Raw genomic sequence first — 18,813 nt, forward strand, 5'->3', positions numbered from 1 at the left:
ACTATAATCATTCACATATTGATTAATTCATTATAAATATACAGAATGCACAGTTTTTTGGCTCCCTATCTCATATTACGGGTGGATCGCGTTCTCACCTAAAGTGAACTGAACTCTGGTGCACGTAGAAGCAAACAGAGACCCACATTTTTCATTTTCAGGCCAACCAGAGATGAGTTGTCTGGTCTGCAGTCCGAGTTGTTTGGTTCAAATGGGCTTTCACACCACCCCAAACCACAACCGGACCATCTGACAAAACGGGGAAACATTTTAACCAACAATTGTGCACACACAAAAAAAACTCATGCTATTGATTTCTACTTTAACCAAACTGTTTATTGGTCAAGATCAGATTAAGATTTGCCAGAGAGATGATGAGAGAGATGATTTTAAGTAGCCAAATATAGATATACATAAAGTAAACTGGGAAGATAATCGAAAAACACTGTGGCCTATTGCCAACTGTTGGGTGAGGGAAGAGAGAACTGATGATGTTAGTGGGATGTCAGGCCTCAGGGATGGTGGTGTGGATGAGTGACTGCATGTGACTGTCCCCCTCCAGTGGGTGGGGTTATAAAATGTAGTGACATACGGCACAAGAATGGGACAGGTTTAGAAAAAGATCACAGTGGGGTTATAAAATGTGGGTTAGGGTTAGGGGTTATGTTGGGGTTAGGGGTTAGGGTACTCCTGTGTTGTTCTACTACCACTTAAAATGGTACATTAATTTTAGTTCATTTATGTTCTTGCTTAAATCTTCACTTGCCTATTTTGATGTGATGAGCTTCATAGTAAGTGTAGCTAGCAGTTTCAGGTCTGTACTTGTTTTTTTAGAGATCACTTCAACCCAGCCTACTTGCCTCTATATGTTTCCAGGTAATGGGATTTTTGGGTTTAAAAAAACATTCCTGATGTATGATCACCTTCCATTCAGTCATCTACTCCCACGCCACAAGCCAAGACAAAGTCAAAGCATTTAGGCCTACAGGGTTTGTTCAATGACTGAGCCATGAAGACATTTGAAAAACTCCACCCATGTGTCTTTAAAGATATAAAAAATATACTTTTACCTCCTAATCGTGTGTCTTTTTGTCAATTATTCAGTTATCTGTTTCATGCCAATTATGTAAAGAATAATTTTGGAGCAATTTACAATCAAAATCCTTGTCTTGATCCCTTCCCGTAAAACCTTATAATAGTTTAATAACTTGAACGTTTACATAAATGTATCCAATCAAATTTACTTTGGGGTGACTAGGTAACCCGCCCATTACATTAACTAAAATATGCCGACTATAATAATTTACACATTGATTAATCAGTTAATAAATAAACAGAATGCACTGTTCATTGGGTCTGTGACGATGGACAGAACGGACTCAAATGCAATGCTCAAAAACAAATACTTTATTAAACAAACAAGGAGGGAGGAGTATGGGAGAAAAAACTAGGAAGGTGAGGGACAAAAGGGAAAAACCCAGGATGGTTAGGAACGAAGGAGAAATTACTAGGATGGCAGGGGCTCAAGGGAAAAATCTAGGATGACCAGGGAGCTCAGGGAGACGCGGGGAAACCGGGGCTGGGAAGCCGCGGAGGAGGCACTGGAACGGGGGAGCCGAGGAGCGGAGGAGGGCTGGCTGGAGTGAGGAAGCGGAGGCAGAGCGATGTAGGGTGCCGTGGGAGGAGGACTGAACGGGGAGGCCAGCTGACTGGAACAGAGGGAGGAATTGGATCTGAAAGAAAAACACAAAGGAGGGTCAGGTAAGGAATAACACAGGTTAGGCAAAAAGTTAGACGCTAAGCGTTAGTTGGCATGGAGTGTCACCAGAGAAGATGAGGAAACAATTCAGCGGAGATGGTCTGTTGGGCCGGGGTTGAAGTACTGTGCTTGATTGCAGATGGATGGCAGGTGTGAGCGGCGGGAGAGCAGTGATGGGTGATTGGCAGCAGGTGTGTGTAGTCAGCTGGCCAGCAGTAGGCAGGAGGGGAGGAGGAAAGCAGGGAGTAGGCAGTAGGGGAGGAGGGAAAGCAAAAGAGACACAGGGAGAGAGAGGCAGAGGAACGACAAAATACTAACAGCAGAGAAAAATAAACAAAAACTCACAGCCAGCTGGTCCCAACCACAACAGGGTCACTTCTTTTATTTGGGGTGGCTCGTGTTATCACCTAAAGTGAACTGAACTCTGTTGCACTTGGAAGAAAATAGAGACTCACATTGTCAGTTCCCCCGAACCAACCGGCTCTAGGGATCGGTTAAAACGGACAAAACAGATCAGGTGTCAAACCTTGGATATTCTCATGTCTGCTCCTCCCTTTATGAAAAACAACTGACATTATGGGGTTATGTTAGGGGAAAAATGTAACCAACAATTCTGCACACAAAAATAATCATGCTGTTGTTATTGTTATTCTTCTTTAACCCCACTGTTTATAGGTCAAAATCAGATTATTTGGACCAACTAAAAGTCCTTCTCCATCGCCTTCCTGAACTCCTCCCACACCATTTCTCCCAGTCACCCCTATCGTTGCCCATATGAGCATTGTCTCATCTACATTACATTACATTTAGCTGACGCTTTTATCCAAAGTGACTTACAATTGCTATATATGTCAGAGGTCGCAAGCCTCTGGAGCAACTATGGGTTAAGTGTCTTGCTCAGGGACACATTGGTTGATGTATCACAGTGGGAATCAAACCCGGATCTCTCACACCAAAGGTATGTGTCATATCCACTGCGCCATCACCACCCGATCATTTTATATACCACCACTACATCTAACTTTAGGCAGAAAAGTGAATGAGAGCATTTCCCAAAATGTTAAACTGTGGGTTTGGGCTAACCCTAATTCTTCATGAATTCATCATGCAGGATCATCATTCATAAATGTTGACATAAAACACAAAGCAACAGACAACTAAATATGATAAAGAAAAGAGCTATAAAAGAGGGTTGAACTTTGTGTCTTATTGATTTCTTCTACCCCAATATTTAATGGTCAAAGTCAAAGCCCAGATGAAGTGAGAGTATGTTTTTGATTAAGCAATAAGGCAGCTATATATGCCTGGATACGTTGGACAGGTTCATAAATCTGACGGTGATTAATTCTCATAAATTTCAACCACTTATGTTGACTAATTTGAAAATGTTTCAGTAGTTAAAGGTATAGTGGAGGATTTTCTTTTTCCGGGTGGATCATCAAGACTATTGGTCCTCCTAGTTGTCAATCATTCTGGTGATATGTTTACGTAAGGCCGTCGTACGTGCACGTCCCTAGCTTTCAGGTGTATATGTATGGTGAGCTTGAGCTACGGTTTCAGCCATTCATTGAAGCATTGAAGCTTTTGGGAGAATATTTCACACGCTGGCGTGCGCTAAAAGCACAGGTTGGGCTTCCCACTGATGCCTCAGTCGTGAAGTTTCTACTCCACAGGTAAAGTTTGGCATGCTATTTGGAAAAATCCATTTAAAATCACTGCTTGTAAAAGTTGATGTAAGCTATGATTAGCGATGCTAGCCCTGGCACAAGTCACGCACCGCGCACACACGGTAAACATCTCAATTTGTGAAAAAGTGCAAATCTCCTTTCTGAAAGTAGGCTTGTATGAGCCATGCCGACAGCAACTTGTAAACAGTGCACTCTCGTGCACACGTTTAATAGGCGTTCCCTCTCGGGAACAGGCAGAGTGTTGCGCATGTGCATTTTTTTCAAAAAGTACAGAGGGCGGTTCTTTTCTAAAATTTCGTGAAAATCCTCCACTATACCTTTAATCTTTTGTTGCAGGTTAAAAGTAGAAAGTCAATTTATGCAAGAAATGTACTACCACTAACCTAATTAAAAAGTTAACATTTTAAAACTGCATGAAAATGGGATTTTCTCAAATTCATCAACAGACAATTCAATAGTGTCCATCTCTGGCATGATCAATCATCTGTGTTTTATCTGCAGGTGAAGCTGCCAGTGTTGCTGCTTTTGGCCCTGCCTGTTCTGTACACTGAAGGTAAACTAAAACTTTCCATGCTGCTGTTACTTTGTGTGTCACATTAAATGAGATGAGAAAAGATTGCTTTTATTCAAAAAAATGAAAAGTAAAGTGGGGGAGAGATTTTCATTTGTGTTTTGGCTAAAGTCAAAAATCCTAGAAGCATACAAGAGGTGGCATGGTTAATTGGGATATGTGAACGTTTTTAGGAGTTATTATCAAATAAAAGAACAAAATTAAGTATGCTTCCGCAATTCGAAACTTTTAAGATTTTGCACATGCTTTTTGTAATCTTTATTCAAGTCTTCCTAGATGTAAACAAGTATGTACAGATATCCCAAGCTATACAAGGGCATATTATACTAATTTAAAAATGTTTCATATGATTTCAAAGTATGTTCAGTGGTTTTGTGCTGTGTTTTAGATGAAGCTCTCAGTGTTGTTGCTGGCTATGTCTTCAGCTGGTCTGCAAGACTCCAGCCTGGAATGGCAGACCTCGTCTGGCTCTCTCCCATCTGGTGCCATTTCAATTTACAATGGAAATGCCGCTCGCTACGACTATGTCTGCCAATACAGGTGCTCATCTGGCTTCTACAACCCCAACATGGGTCATTACTGCCACTACCCCTTGTCAGGGAAAGAGCATCTTGCCAGCTCATTTGAGTTCCTGGTAAACAAAGACAACTTTGATGTTTTAGAATGGAAGGATGGCTCCTGGGGTTCAGTGTCTCAAAATGCAGTCTACACATGCTCCCCCAGAGACACATATGTTGGGAGGAACAAGTATGGTCTTGGGAAGGTGCATGTTAAACACAAGGCCTTCTTCCTTCCCTGGAAAGGTGATGAGTATTGGTACAAGAGCTACCAGGTCCTGACCCTCAACAAAGAAATAAACAGCGAGCACATGTCCAATGTCAATTACAACACTAATGTTACAGTCTTCCAGCACCCTCCAGAGACCATGACCAAGTCCATCATAGCCAACAATGAGTGCAGCCCAGTTGTGAAAAGAGTTGAGCTCTCAAAAACCTACATGGAGGAGAAAAGGTGGGACACCAGCACTGCTATCACGAGTGGGGTCAGTAGTAGCATCACCGCCCAAATCCCATTCATCGGCTCTGCAGATATTGCGCTCAGTGTTGAAACAACAAAGCAATTCTCCAGTGGAACCACTGTGGTGGAGTCGAAAACCTACTCGGTCTCTGTGGAGCAAACTGTCCCACCAAACCACTCCTGCAGTGTCAGTATGGTGGGATATAAGTATGAGGCAAACATCTCCTACACAGCTCGCCTCAGCCGCACCTACAGAAATGGGCAGACGACACGGGCGTCCATCACTGGGACCTACAAGGGCGTCAACGTTGGAGAAGTCCACTCTGTTGTTAATCGCTGTGAACCTGTACCCGAATTCCAAGCCTTGTCCCTGAAAGAAAAATATTAAATAAATAATAATATTTCTTGACTCCTCCTTCACCACTCCTAAAACCTATCCTGTTGCCCAGCCAATTATAACTAGAATTAGTATAGTACATTTATCATTTTCACCAATATTTAACATTGATTATGTCACATATCTTAAGATAACATTTTTCTTTCAGGGACAAGGCTTGGAATTAGGTACAGGTTCACAACGATCCACAACAGAGTAGATTTCTCCAATGTTGACGCCCTTGTAGGTCCCAGTGATGTAGCCCATGTCGTCTGCCCGTTTCTGTAGATGCGGCTGAGGGCTGAAGCTGTGTAAGGGATGTCTGCCTCATACTTATATCCCACCATACGGACACTGCAGAAGTGGTTTGGTGGGACAGTTTGCTCCACAGAGACCGGTAGGTTTTGACTCCACCACAGTGGTTCGGGGGGATAATGTTGTTTTTTTTTAATAATGTGGGTTAATTTTTGGGGGGGGAGGAAAGGGGGTTTTTGGGGGGGGGGTTTTTTTTGCCGTGGTTGTGGGGGGGGGGGGGTGGTGTTTTTTTTTTTTTTTCCTTTGGGTTTTTTGAGGGCCCCTTTTTTTTCACAACTGGGCTGCCCTCATTGTTGGCTATGATGGACTTTGTCATGGTCTCTGGAGCTGCATGCTGGAAGACTTTAACATTAGTGTTGTAGTTGGACATGTGCTGGCTGTTTATTTCTTTGTTGAGGGTCAGGACCTGGTGCTCTTGTACCAATACTCATCACCGTTCCAGGGGAAGGAAGAAGGCCTTGTGTTTAACATGCACCTTCCCATGACCATACTTGTTCCTCCCCAACATATGTGTCTCTGCGGAGCATGTGTAGACGGGCTTTGCATTCTGAGGCACTGAACCGTAGGAGCCATCCTTCCATTCTAAAAATTCTAAGTTGTTTTTGTTTACCAGGACCTCAAATAATCTGGCACGATGCTCTTTCCCTGACAAGGGGTACGTAGCAGTAATGACCCATGTTGGGGTTGTAGAAGCCGGATGAGCACCTGTATTTGCAGACATAGTCGTGGCGTTTAGCATATCCATTGTATATTGGAACGGCACCAGGCGGGAGAGAGCCATACGAGGTCTGCCATTTCAGGTTGGAGTCACCAAACACAAAGGAGGAAGATTGACCCAGCCTGTTCTCAAATTCAGCAGGGGCGGAAGAGCCAACAGAGATCCATTGGTGGTGATTTGAGGAATCCTGTTCCCTAGATCTGGGTTGAGAATTGGAACTGTATACAAAGGAAGGGGAAAACAATAACAGTCATATCACAGTCATATACTGTATTTCTGAAACATTAAACAGGGAAAAACAAGATTCAGGGCAATGTATCAAAATGTTTACATTTAAATTAGAAATAGAAGCAGTAAATCACAAGTCTCAAAGTAAATTCCAAATCAAACACAAACATTATGGATAGATAGCAGTGAATAGAGTAAAATGGGGGAATGGTCTTTACTTATTGTCTTAATATTGTCTCCGTTGTCATTTCTTAATGTTGTTTTTATTGCTCTTAGCGTCATGTTCTGGCAAACAAATGTTTTTTGTTAATCTAACTATCAGAAATTAGTTAGTTAGGGGGCTTTATTTCCACACTGTGGAAAATTCCAAAAAGGTCCAAAGACATTTGCCGCTGCTCATTAGGCCTAGAGCTCTGAGCACAGTTTTAATTGAATGTGACTCTGATGAGCATATCAACATTTTTCTCAACTCAGATCTTCTCTTATCTGGATTTTGGCAGCTGAACAGTCAGAGGGACACTATTTATATTTTAGTGAGCAAATCAACTTTGAACTATTAAAGTGGAAACTATGCACAAAGTAGACACGGAGATATATCAACAACAAACAAGCAGCATATATCCCATACATGCTGCAAAGGGAATTCGTTGTTCTGTTTACCTTTTCCGATCTGTGAGCTCTTCTTCACCGATGTCTTGCAGACTAGCACTAGAGGAAATAGCCAGCAGGGCCGCGGCGCAACACACTGACAGCTTCATCTAAAAACACAGCCGGAAACCACTGAACATACTTTGAAATCATATGAAACATTTTAAAATTAGTATAATATGCCCTTGTATTGCTTGGGATATCTGTACATACTTGTTTACATCTAGGAAGACTTGAATAAAGATTACAAATAGCATGTGCAAAATCTTAAAAGTTTTAAATTGCGGAAGCATACTTAATTTTGTTTTTTTATGGGATAAAAACTCCTAAACACTTTCACATTTCCCAATTAACCATGCCACCTCTTGTATGCTTCTAGGATTCTTTAGCCAAAACCAAATGTCCACAGCACAGTACAGTAAAACGAATATACCTTACCATTTCAGAGTCAAACATCACTTTGTCCATCTCCTGTCACCTCCAGGCATATATAATATAGCTGCTTTATTGCTAAATCATAAAGCACATAGTTTCACTTCCACTTGGCTCTGAACTTGACTAAGTTAATCATTGTAAAGAGATTTATTGTCTCTATCAGATCCAATAAATAACTCTTTATTTCCAACTTTTTTCTCGCAGGACACAGTTAACACATGTCCCTTTTCTTTCAGCTTTTCTAGCAATAGGATCTCTCCAAAACCTGCAGGAAACACAACAAGTTACACCTTGTTAGATCACAGACTAAATATGGAGAGTAGTTCTATTTCATCCCCGTTAACGGTGAAGGCAGCGTCTGTGCCCCCACTCCCGGTATTAAGTTGTTTTTTCCTTTGCTGGATATAACCCCGTTGTTGTGTTCTCACCGGGCCAACTATTTTCCCACCAGTTTAGCAACCATTAATGTGTCCGGTCTATTCGGTCGGCCCAGCTGATCTGTCGCCGCAAAATGTGACTTTATGGGAGCGCCGTAACTATTTATACTCGCCCAGGGGTAAGCTTAGCTTCAGAACTTCGAACCTCTTAGTCAAGCCATTTTGACGCTACAAAGAGATCACCTCCCGTTAGCATTCCACTGACTAGCATACATTTTGCGCCACTTTGACAGCCAATAACTTTACATCTGAAGCGTTTAAAGACTCTATTTTTCTCATTGTTTATTTCTAAAGAAACACGACAATGTATAAAAGGCTCCATTACCTTATACCTCACATTATGGATCCGTAGCAGACATTTTATAAAAATAGGCTAACGATTGTGTCATAACCAAGTGACTTAAGGCAGTTTCGCTTACATGAGCTGTTTAGGTTTAATTACTAATGTTAGCCAATAATTAGCCTGTGCCCATGTTATCTCCTTACATATACCTACACTCTCCGTCTCTGTAAGGTTGGGAATGATTGATATTAGAACCCTGCACGGGCCAAAAACTCCAGCCCTAACCCGGCCCTGGCCCATGGTGTTCAAGCCCTACCCGACCCCAGCCCGACAACGCCTGCAATTTTTTTCAGCCCGAACCGGCCCGACCCTAGACCAACATCAATCACTTTACAGTTTTTTCCAACTGCTTACACACGTTTTCAAAACTATGTCTCCTTTTTTCAAAACTCTACACACAATTCCTAAAACTGCTCACACAAAATGCAAAATGCCTCACATCGCCTTCAAAATGAAACACTGCATTCAAAATACCATAAACACATCTCAAAATGAAGCATTTGCATCAAATGGCAAACACTTTTTCATAATAGTACATTTTTGGATATACCATGTACACACTGTTGTTCTAAATCTAAAGCTCTTTTGTCTTTCATAGGCTTATAGCTACATTTACAATGTTCTAGAGGGAAATTAATCTGCTGAAAGTGGTTGAAAAGTGCACTGTAAAAACAATGTAATATTACAGTGAAACAGAAAATATTACAGTTTTTTCTCGATTGTTTACACACATTTTCTGAAAGCATGCCTCATATTCTCAGAACCGCTACACACACAATGGGCAAAACTCCTCAATGCTCCTGCAAAATTAAACTTTACATTCAAAATAATGTTATTTCTTCTCAAAAGGGTATTTTGTTTTCAAATGACACACGCAAACCATCATATGAATAGACATTTATAAGAACCAGTTGAACACTTATGTGCTCAATGTAAAACACTGAAAACACTTCTCCATTCATCATAATTACTTAGGCCTTTTTTTGGTTCAGTGTTACACTTACTACAGACAGTGCATAAGTGTGTTGTAAAATATTTGAGAATATTGTTCTTATACTCAGAAAACACAAATACACGGTAACAAATATATTTTATTTTTCCCACAAAAATAAAACATCCCATTCCAAACCAACACAAAGTTGCACATACAGTGGTCTACATACAAAACAACAGAAGAATTTACTGTATACAGTTACAGTTTTTTTTAAAACCTATGCTGCATCCTCTCTTCTGTTTCGGTCTGGCCACAGCACCTCATCCACGTCACAAGCAATGTTTTCCCTGGCCAAGCAGCGGGGGAAATATCGCCTAGCATGGCAAATCCAGCCATGAAAAGCATTAACTGCTATATCTCCACATGCGTCTTCCATAGCTTGGAGAAGAGGTATACGCGTTTGTGGATTTCTGTCATACACTTTCCATCTCCAGGCAGAAAAAAATTCCTCAATAGGATTGAGGAATGGAGAATATGGAGGGAGATAAACAACTAAAAAGCGTGGGTGGGCAGTGAACCAGTTATGAACCAGAGCAGCCCTGTGGAAACTTACGTTGTCCCAAATGACAACATACCTGAGCTGCTCTGGGCCATCTACCTGATCTGGTGGAATGAGTGTGTTGTGTAGGGTGTCCAGGAATGTGATCAGATGGGCAGTATTGTAGGGGCCAAGGGTAGCATGGTGATGGATGACGCCTTGGTGGATAATCGCTGCACACATTGTGATGTTCCCTCCGCGCTGGCCAGGGACTTCAACAATGGCACACTGGCCGATGATATTCTTCTTTCATCTTTTTGTGAGGTTGAATCCAACCTCATCAATGAAGATGAACTGGTGCTCCACTGCAGCCACCTCTAGCTCGAGGACTCTCTGAAACACACGACAAGATCAGAAATAGACATGAGTGGTCACTATTGTGGAGCACAATCATTATGATTACAATACTGAAATATGTATAATTTATACAGTGTTGAGAGTATGCATCAATTGTGGGATTGTATAGGACTCACTTGCACATAGTTATGTTGCAATTCTTTGACTCTTTCTGAATTGCGTTCAAATGGCACCCTGTAGACCTGCTTCATCCTCAGATTATTTCTGCGCAAGACACGGTCCAGTGTTGATGAGCTTACCCTATCAATATTTTGAAACATCTCATTGTTTTCTAGTATTTGTCTTTGTATTTGCCGTAATGTTATGGCGTTATTTTCTAGGACCATGTTTATTATTTCAGTTTCCTGTTCAGGAGACAGAAGACGTTCCCGACCACCTTGTGTTGGTAATCTTTCAGTTCTGCCAAACAAATTGTAAAATACTGTAAATACAAAGTAGTAATACATTTCCCAAAAACTTGAAACATACTTTATTTGTACATTCCTACAGAACAGTCCACCGGCAATACTGTACTACTGTACTCACTGAGTACTGTATTGATATGTATTACTGCAATTTTCTAGTGAGAGTATTTCTTACCTATTCTCATTTCGGAAAGTCCGGATGATGGATGCTACAGTGTACCTGCTCAAATTTGGCTGTACTCTTTGCCCAGCTTCCCTCATTGTTGGACCATGGTTGACCACATGATCAACCAAAGTGGCTCGGATCTCATCAGAGATTACGGTCCTTGGCCTTCCCCTTCCTCGTCCTTCCCCATCCTCCCTGTCCTCCTCCTCTTACTCACACTCCTCTGGCTCTGCCTTGTTTCGCAATGTTGGCATCCATTGCTCCAAAACAGAAGAGCTCACCTGTTGCCCTTTTGCTGCAAAGCTCTGATTGCTAATTGTAAAACTGTGTGATGGGTGTTTGCCCATGTGATGAGTCAGTGTTCATATTTGAATGTCAGTGTGTTTCTTGTGAAAACAAGAGATTTTATGCATGAAAATTGTGCCAAATGCAGAGAAATTGTGTGTAGTGTTTTGAAAAAAGTGTGTTTTAGAACTGCAATTTGAGTGTAAAGCAGGAATTGTGCTTGTAGTTTAGCAGAATTGGTTAAGGGGGTTGGTGCATGAGTTACATGTTGTGCTTATTGTGTCTCAAGTACCAGTAATTGTGTGTAAACAATATAGAAAAACTGTAATTGGGCAAAACATTACGTTTGTAAGAGTAGCAACCGTGTTGTTTACAGTAGCAGTGTGTGTGTGTGTGTGTGTGTGTGTGTGTGTGTGTGTGTGTGTGTGTGTGCGTGTGTGTTGTGAGTGTTTTTGCATGCTTGTGTGTCGGCGAGGGTGTGTGTGTGTGTGGGGGGAGCAGAATTGTATGCACTTTGTCTGATTGATTTGTAATGCTGAAATAGTCATTAGATAGTTGCATGCAGTATGTACGCGCCACTATAAAGCTACTCAAGATGGGCTTCTCTCCCTGATCTCATCAGAGATGGCTCTCCTTCTTTCTTTTCTTCCCTCCTCCTCCTCCTCTGTTGTTGTCCCCTGTCTCTTCCTCCTCCTCCTCTTACTCTATGTCTATTCTTGGCATCCATTGTTCAAAACAGGTAATCTGACCTTTGACCTATGTATAGGCCTATACTAAAGCAATGATTGGTTAGTGTTCAGTTATGACATAATGTGTTTGCAAATGTGAGAAGTGTGTGTGTGCCCTGGTAAATAAGTGTAGCATTTTGATTGGTTGTGTTTAGAAATGGATGGCAAGTCACTTCCTGTTAGATTTTTGGGTCTTAGGTAGAGAATTGTGTGTAATGTTTTGAAAAAAGTGTTTTATGCAATTGAAAGCTGAGTGAAAGGCTGAGAAATAGCTTATGGTTTTGGAGATTTGCTGTGTAGTTTTGCACTTTGGAGTGAGAGGTTTCAAAAATCGTGTGACATGAAAAGATTTTGTGTGTAAGCAGTTGAAAAAAACTGTAAGCACTATATAAAATGCAGCAGGTAAGTTCACCTGCCTTCAACCAAAAATGGAAGGAGTCAGAAGAAGAAGAAGAATGAGAGTGAGAGGGAGAATCCACAGAGGAGGAAAAGGAGGTAGAGGAAGAGGAAAAGGCTCAGCCAGAGGTAGAGGCACACTAGTGGACCATGTTGTGAACCACGGATTGATGCTGAGGGAGACTGGACTAAGAGTCCGCCAAATCTTAGCAGATATACAGCGGCATCTGTCATAAGGACATTTAGACAAGGAATCAGGTCAAAGACAATCTGTCTACAGTTACAGTAATCAGCTGCTCATTGTTTACACCATATCAGCACTTTTGATACCCCTCCCTGGGACATGAGGATTGAGGGTCGAGAACGACAAGGAGGAAGGGGGCCCATATTCACGCGAGGGTTTACAATCTCCAGCCCCAGGCTCAGGTACCCCTCATTCAGGCCCCAGGCTCAGGTACCCCTCATTGAGGCCCCAGACTCAGGTACCCCTCATTGAGGCCATGGAGGACCCCTGTGACCAAATCTACGCTGCAGCTGTGCAAGGATGGATTCGATATTCAAGACGGTTCTTTCCACGTTGTCTTGCCAACGAGGATATCGCCTGTGATGTTGATGAAATTCTCTTGGCCGGATCCAGCTAGGCAAAGAGATAATGTTGAGTATTTTCTGTACTTTTTCAGATCTTTTTTTTTTTTTTTGTCTGTTTTTTCTGTGATTGTAACCTGTACTGGATAGATATTTGTTGTTTGTGGAGCTAACAGTGTTATGCACAGTACTGTCATAGACTGAAAACTGGGACATGTTTTGTTGTTGATTCTCCATGTTGACTGATTTGGGTATATGGAGAGAAATAAATTACTTACTGTAAATGTCTCTGTGTACTTCATTTACAGTACTCTAATCACTGAGAAGTAGAATTGCTAAAAGTGTTTTAGGTTAGCAACAGCACTGTGTATATGGTTAAAACTTATGTTTTTATAAATTAGTGTATAGTTTTTGCAAGAGTGTTTCATTTTGCAAAGGTGCAAAGGTGTTCTGCTAATTGGGTGTGTGGTTTTGCTAATTGTGTGTAGTGTTTTGAAAAACACGGGCCCTTTTTTGAAAATCGTGCTTAAGCAATTGTAAAAAACTGTAACTTAGTAAGGAAAAACAGACTCATAAGGGAGCAACTTATGATTTTGCTTTTTCCTCCAAACTATCATACTGTATCAGTGACCTTTAACCAATAACTCATAACAGTGCTTGTCAAATGTCATCTGAGAAAACTTTAAGAAATCCAAATCTCCTCACACAAACACAATAAAGATTTAATCGCAAAGCTCTTAAAAATGATCCTAACCTTAAAGGAATACACCACCGAATAGTTTTTGGGTATCAATTAGTCTGGATCAATGGAAGAACATTTCCAGGACATCTGCCGTTTGTGGTCCTTTCTCTGCTCTGCTCTGAAGCAGCAATGCAGCCGTGCTCATGCACGTCTGTGTGGGTTAAAGCCCCGAGAGCAGGGGGAGAGGTTAGGGGGAGACCTGAGGAAATGCTACTTTCAAATCTTGCTAGCTTTCCAACATTACCAACCCTGCCAAGTTGTTTGATACAAAATAAAATCACTAGCATTTTAAAGTCCACTCAAATTAATTTATCTGAGCTTCACTGTGCAGAGATGAAGAGGGAAGGTTTCCCTAAGCTCACCTTGTTTAGGTAATGTCTGCCTTTAATCACCAGGACAGCTTTGATATGAAAGGGGAGAGAGAGGCGGAAGACATACAGGAAATTGCTGCAGGTTGGATTCGAACCCTAGGCCTCTGGGTCGAGGAAAAAACTTCTTCATATGAACGCACCCTCTACCAACTCTACCAACTGTGCTACCTGGGCAGCCCCCGTCTCACACTTTACTGAATGCAACGAGATGTTAAACTATTAAAACTGCTAAAAACTAAGATATTTTATCTCCTAAATGGTCTTATCGCTGAATATTTTAATTAACAACACTGAAGTAATAAATGAAGTGCTGACTCAATTATCTGTAGGTATTTTATACCATCATACCACCACCTGTCTCTGACCTGCATACTGATTGAATTTTTGAGTGGATGACACAGATTTGGTTTGCATGTAAGTTTATTTTATTTGAAACAATGAACCATTAAATCAATTTTTCATATATTTCATTTGTTTCTTGAAAAAAATAAAATGTAAGCAATTCTACTGTCTCATAAAATATGTTAAGGCATATAATACAAAAGAAGGTTTATATTTAGCTTTTCATTACAATGGTATGGACATACAGTACAATATGTCAGGTGTCGTATCTCATGAAACCGCTTCCATTATTCTTTTTTTAAGGGACAGGGCTTGGGATCAGGTACAGGTTCACAGCGATCCACCACACCCCGGACTTCTCCCATTTGGACACTTTTGTAGGTCCCAGAGATGGACGTCCATGTGGTCTTCCCATTTCTGTAGGTGCGGCTGAGGCGTGCAGTGTATGGGATGTCTGCCCCGTACTTATATCCCACCATACTGACACGGCAGGAGTGGTTTGGTGGTATTCCGCCTCAACAGAAACAGTGTGGGTGGTCGACTCGGTATAAGTGGTCCCCTTGGTGAACTGGAGAGTCATTTCAGCTAACCTCGATACCTCCGGAGAAGATTGAAGGGATTCCAGTAGTGATGGTAGTCTTGACGCCCACTGTAAATGAAAAGCTGGTGTCCCACCTTTGCTCCTTTTGGATTGTCTTTGCGAGGGTAGTTTTCTGTTTCACTGACCGGCACTCATTGTTGGTGAGGACAGATATTTGCATGGTCTCTGGAGGATACTCAATGACTTTGACCCCATCAGTTTTATACTTGACATCAGATATGTCCTCGCTGATTACTTCTTTGTTAACGGTCAGGACCTGGTAGTTCTTATACCAATAACCTTCCCACGGAAGGTAGAAGGCCTGATTTTTAACATCTACCTTCCCAAGACCATACTGGTTCTTCCCAACATATATACCGCTGCCGGGCCAGGTCTCAACTGCATTCTGAGGCACTGAACCCCAGGAGCCATCCTTCCATTCTAAAAACTCAAAGTTGTCTTTGTTTACCAGGATCTCAAATGGGGAGCCACAGAGCTCTTTCTCACCATAGGGGTAGAAGCAGTAAGGACCCTTGTCAGGGTTGTAGAAGCCGGCCTGGCGCCCGTATTTGGAAATGTAGTCGGTGCGTCCAACGTACCCGTTGTCGATTGAAACTGCTCCGTTGGGGAGAGAGCCATCAAAGGTCTGCCATTCCAGGTTGGTTTGATCAACATTGTGTGAGAGGGACCCCCACATTGTTCTCAATCCCTTTCAGAACAACAACTCTCTTAGCATTATTAGTTTGATTTTCCGATTGGTTAGCAGTGATCTTAGGGACTCTGTCGTCCAGACTTGGGTTCATTTACATGACTGTGAAAGGAAAAAAGACACACATAGGAACAATGTTATATAAGCCAAATTACATTAGTAAACAACCAATGTATTCCTAATGCTTTTAGCTAAATCTGTAATAAATGCTACAGGGTAAACAAAAACTAGCCAATGGAGAGCGGAAATCTAAATGTTTATCCCAATTTATATCTCTTGCTTTCTTAATAAAAAGGGAGGTCAGTGACTGCTGTCATTAATTAGAAATAGTCAAACTGACCTAAACCCCGTGCCCAAACAGCGGTTGTCCAACCATAGCTTGGCCACTGTAACTATGCATGGCTGCGGGTTGTTTTTTTGTTTTTTCTACATTTTTTCCACCTGTAAAACTACTGTTAAAAAGAAGTTAGAGGGTTGTGTCTTTTTCCCATCCTTTGGGGTAATTCAAAAACACAACAAGTGTGTTGTGGATTCAATTGTTCTTAACTGCTCAATCATGAGATGCAATTGTTAACATGCAACAAAAAAGTAAAAAAAGACTTATATCCACTTTACTTGTCAAACTCAGATTCCTGAGATATCATATTAATTTCAGCCGGACTTTATTAATTAATTTGTTCACATATCGAGGACCTCATCAGGCACTTACAATTGAATTGCCTTTATAAGCGATCTTTTAGCAGCCAGTATGGACAGTATGAACAATTACTGCAACCAAAAACCCTGTGAACATATGGACTAGTGAAGATTGTATCAAGATAGACTAGAAAAATGTCAACCTATAAGTAGTGTTGTTTTTGTCAACGAAAATTATGACAGACTATCGTCGCCAACGGACCTTTATTACGTGATGAAAACGAGACGAGACGCAACGTAAACGCTGGTCATGTGATGATGACTATAATTAAATGTATATTGCAATATTGTTGACGAATAAAAACAAGACTAAATGTGGTTTACAAAATAAAAACTATGCTAAAATGTCTCTTCATTTTTGTTGACCAAAACGAGACGAGACAAAATGTTATAACGTTATTTTGTCTCATTATTTTTGCAGTATTCTGTTTCCTGTGTCTCGCTCATAGAATAGGCTTGTTCGAGATGAACTGCGCCTCAACTGTAGAGTAGACGAGAGCAGCGGCAGCATCCGGGCACGGTGACAAAAGTCCGCTCTCAAGTCGGACAGTTTCCGCTGTTTCCAGCAGCCTTCAGGCTGAACAGGAAGTGACAGAAACACTGTGGTCTGATTCAGACTTAATAAAATGTTATCAGACCCATAAATCAGCTTGTACACAGTCTCCAGTTGATTTTATTATGACAGAGTAGCTGTCAAAATGCTCTACATGCGATATGTTGCTTTTTTAATTAACAACACACTGTAGATGATCTGTAATCTGAACAGATTTAGTCTCTCACTTCTAAATGTCACTATCAGCCACACAACATGTGGTTTGTACAGAATAAGCATTTTAATCAGACAAATAGCAGTTAAAATTCCTCCAAATGAAAATCAATAAAAAGTTTATATAAAACGTCATCATGTTGAGTCGATTCTGAAGCAATCAGCTGTTCGATCAGCTGAGAGGCCGGCGTTTCCCAGCATGCCCTGGGTCCGCCTGCATCTGCCTGGCTCTTGCAGTCGGTGAAAGGCATAGACAGTATTTAATGGACCAATAGACCCCGTTGCTCTGGACGGAGACCAGTGAAGGCTGTTGTTGTCAGTACCCGATCCGTTCCACCTGCACAATCCGTTCTGCGCATGTGCAAGATGACACGTATGCCATGACGTAAGCGCAGATGATAATGCTGCGTTCATGCCACCTCGAAATAACAGGCACCGCCCCATTCGTTACGTTGTTTCTGCAGCTAGATTCAGTCTAAAATAACGTTAAGTCAAACTTAATGGGAAAAGCAGGCTACAGCTAAATTAAGACATTACAGTAATAACAATAAAGACAAGTATTGAGTGATTGTATTTTAAATGAGCACAAGTAAAGTAGAACTGACGTAACAGCTGTTATATATGTTAACGTTTATTTTCAAGTTTTATTTTGAGGGTCTTTAGTTTACATGCTGTCTCAGCTAGCGGTTAGCCGAATTAGCTGTTAGCTAAACTAACGTTAGCTTAACTGTCGCGGTCTAACGGCAAAACCGCTGCAATCAGCTAGCGGTTAGCCAAATTAACCGTTAGCTAAACTAACGTTAGCTTCCCGGGGGAGGCTAACGGCAGACCGCTATAATCACCTAGCGGTCCGCCGAATAGCTATTAGCTAACTAACGCTTAGCTGGAGGCTAGCGTGTGAACATCTTGCGCATCGCGCAGAACGGATCGTGCAAGGAAGCGGTGCCGTTATTCCAAGGTGGTGGTGGAATGAACGCAGCATTATCATCTGCGCTTCACGTCATGGCATACGTGTCATCTTGCACATGCGCAGAACGGATTGTGCAGGTGGAATCGGGGTACTGACAGTTGTCACTACCCAAAGTGAGAAGAGTGCAGATTTGAGTAACGCATGCTCAGATTTAAAAGGTTTACGGCATAACGTGTCTACCCGATGTTAGCCGAGTCAGACCGGCTCTGGTCAAGCGCAAATGTGAGTAAGCGCATGCTCAGATTTAAACTGTTTACGGCATAACGTGTCTTACTGAAATTTGTGAAATCTGTAAAATAATAAACTTTTCTCTTTACATACAATAACAGAAGATGGAAATCATTTCGAAAACGTTTTTAGCTATCTATGATTATTTGGTTGCTAACGTTAGCTCAAAACGCCATTCAAGTGACAGCCTTTGTTGTGTCTGATTGCTAACTTGTAGCTAGCAGTCATTTCAAAAACGTTTTAGCTCTCTATGATTGTTAGATTGCTAACGTTAGCTCAAAACGCCATTCAAGTGACAGCCAATGTTGTGTTTGTTTGCTAACTTGTAGCTAGCAGTCATTTCCAAAATGTTTTAGCTATCTATGATTGTTTGATTGCTAACGTTAGCTAAAACGCCATTAGCATCTAGTAGGCTACTTGA

The 18,813-nt window shown here is 41.4% G+C and overlaps 1 protein-coding gene and 2 pseudogenes across 1 annotated transcript; 1 reads left to right on the forward strand and 2 right to left on the reverse strand.

Annotated features, from left to right (window-relative positions):
* Positions 1 to 4,433: 4,433 nt before the first annotated feature.
* On the forward strand, positions 4,434 to 5,409 carry LOC120561072 (natterin-3-like). Its single transcript, XM_039804036.1, is given in 2 exon segments — positions 4,434 to 5,384; positions 5,386 to 5,409. Coding segments are annotated over 2 exon segments (975 nt in total).
* A 167-nt stretch (positions 5,410 to 5,576) lies between these two features.
* LOC120561074 lies at positions 5,577 to 10,615 on the reverse strand (annotated as a pseudogene).
* Positions 10,616 to 14,587: 3,972 nt separating this feature from the next.
* LOC120561075 lies at positions 14,588 to 15,720 on the reverse strand (annotated as a pseudogene).
* Positions 15,721 to 18,813: the final 3,093 nt, after the last annotated feature.

This window comes from Perca fluviatilis, chromosome 6 (assembly GCF_010015445.1).
Source record: "Perca fluviatilis chromosome 6, GENO_Pfluv_1.0, whole genome shotgun sequence".
Classification (NCBI taxonomy): Eukaryota; Metazoa; Chordata; class Actinopteri; order Perciformes; family Percidae; genus Perca; species Perca fluviatilis.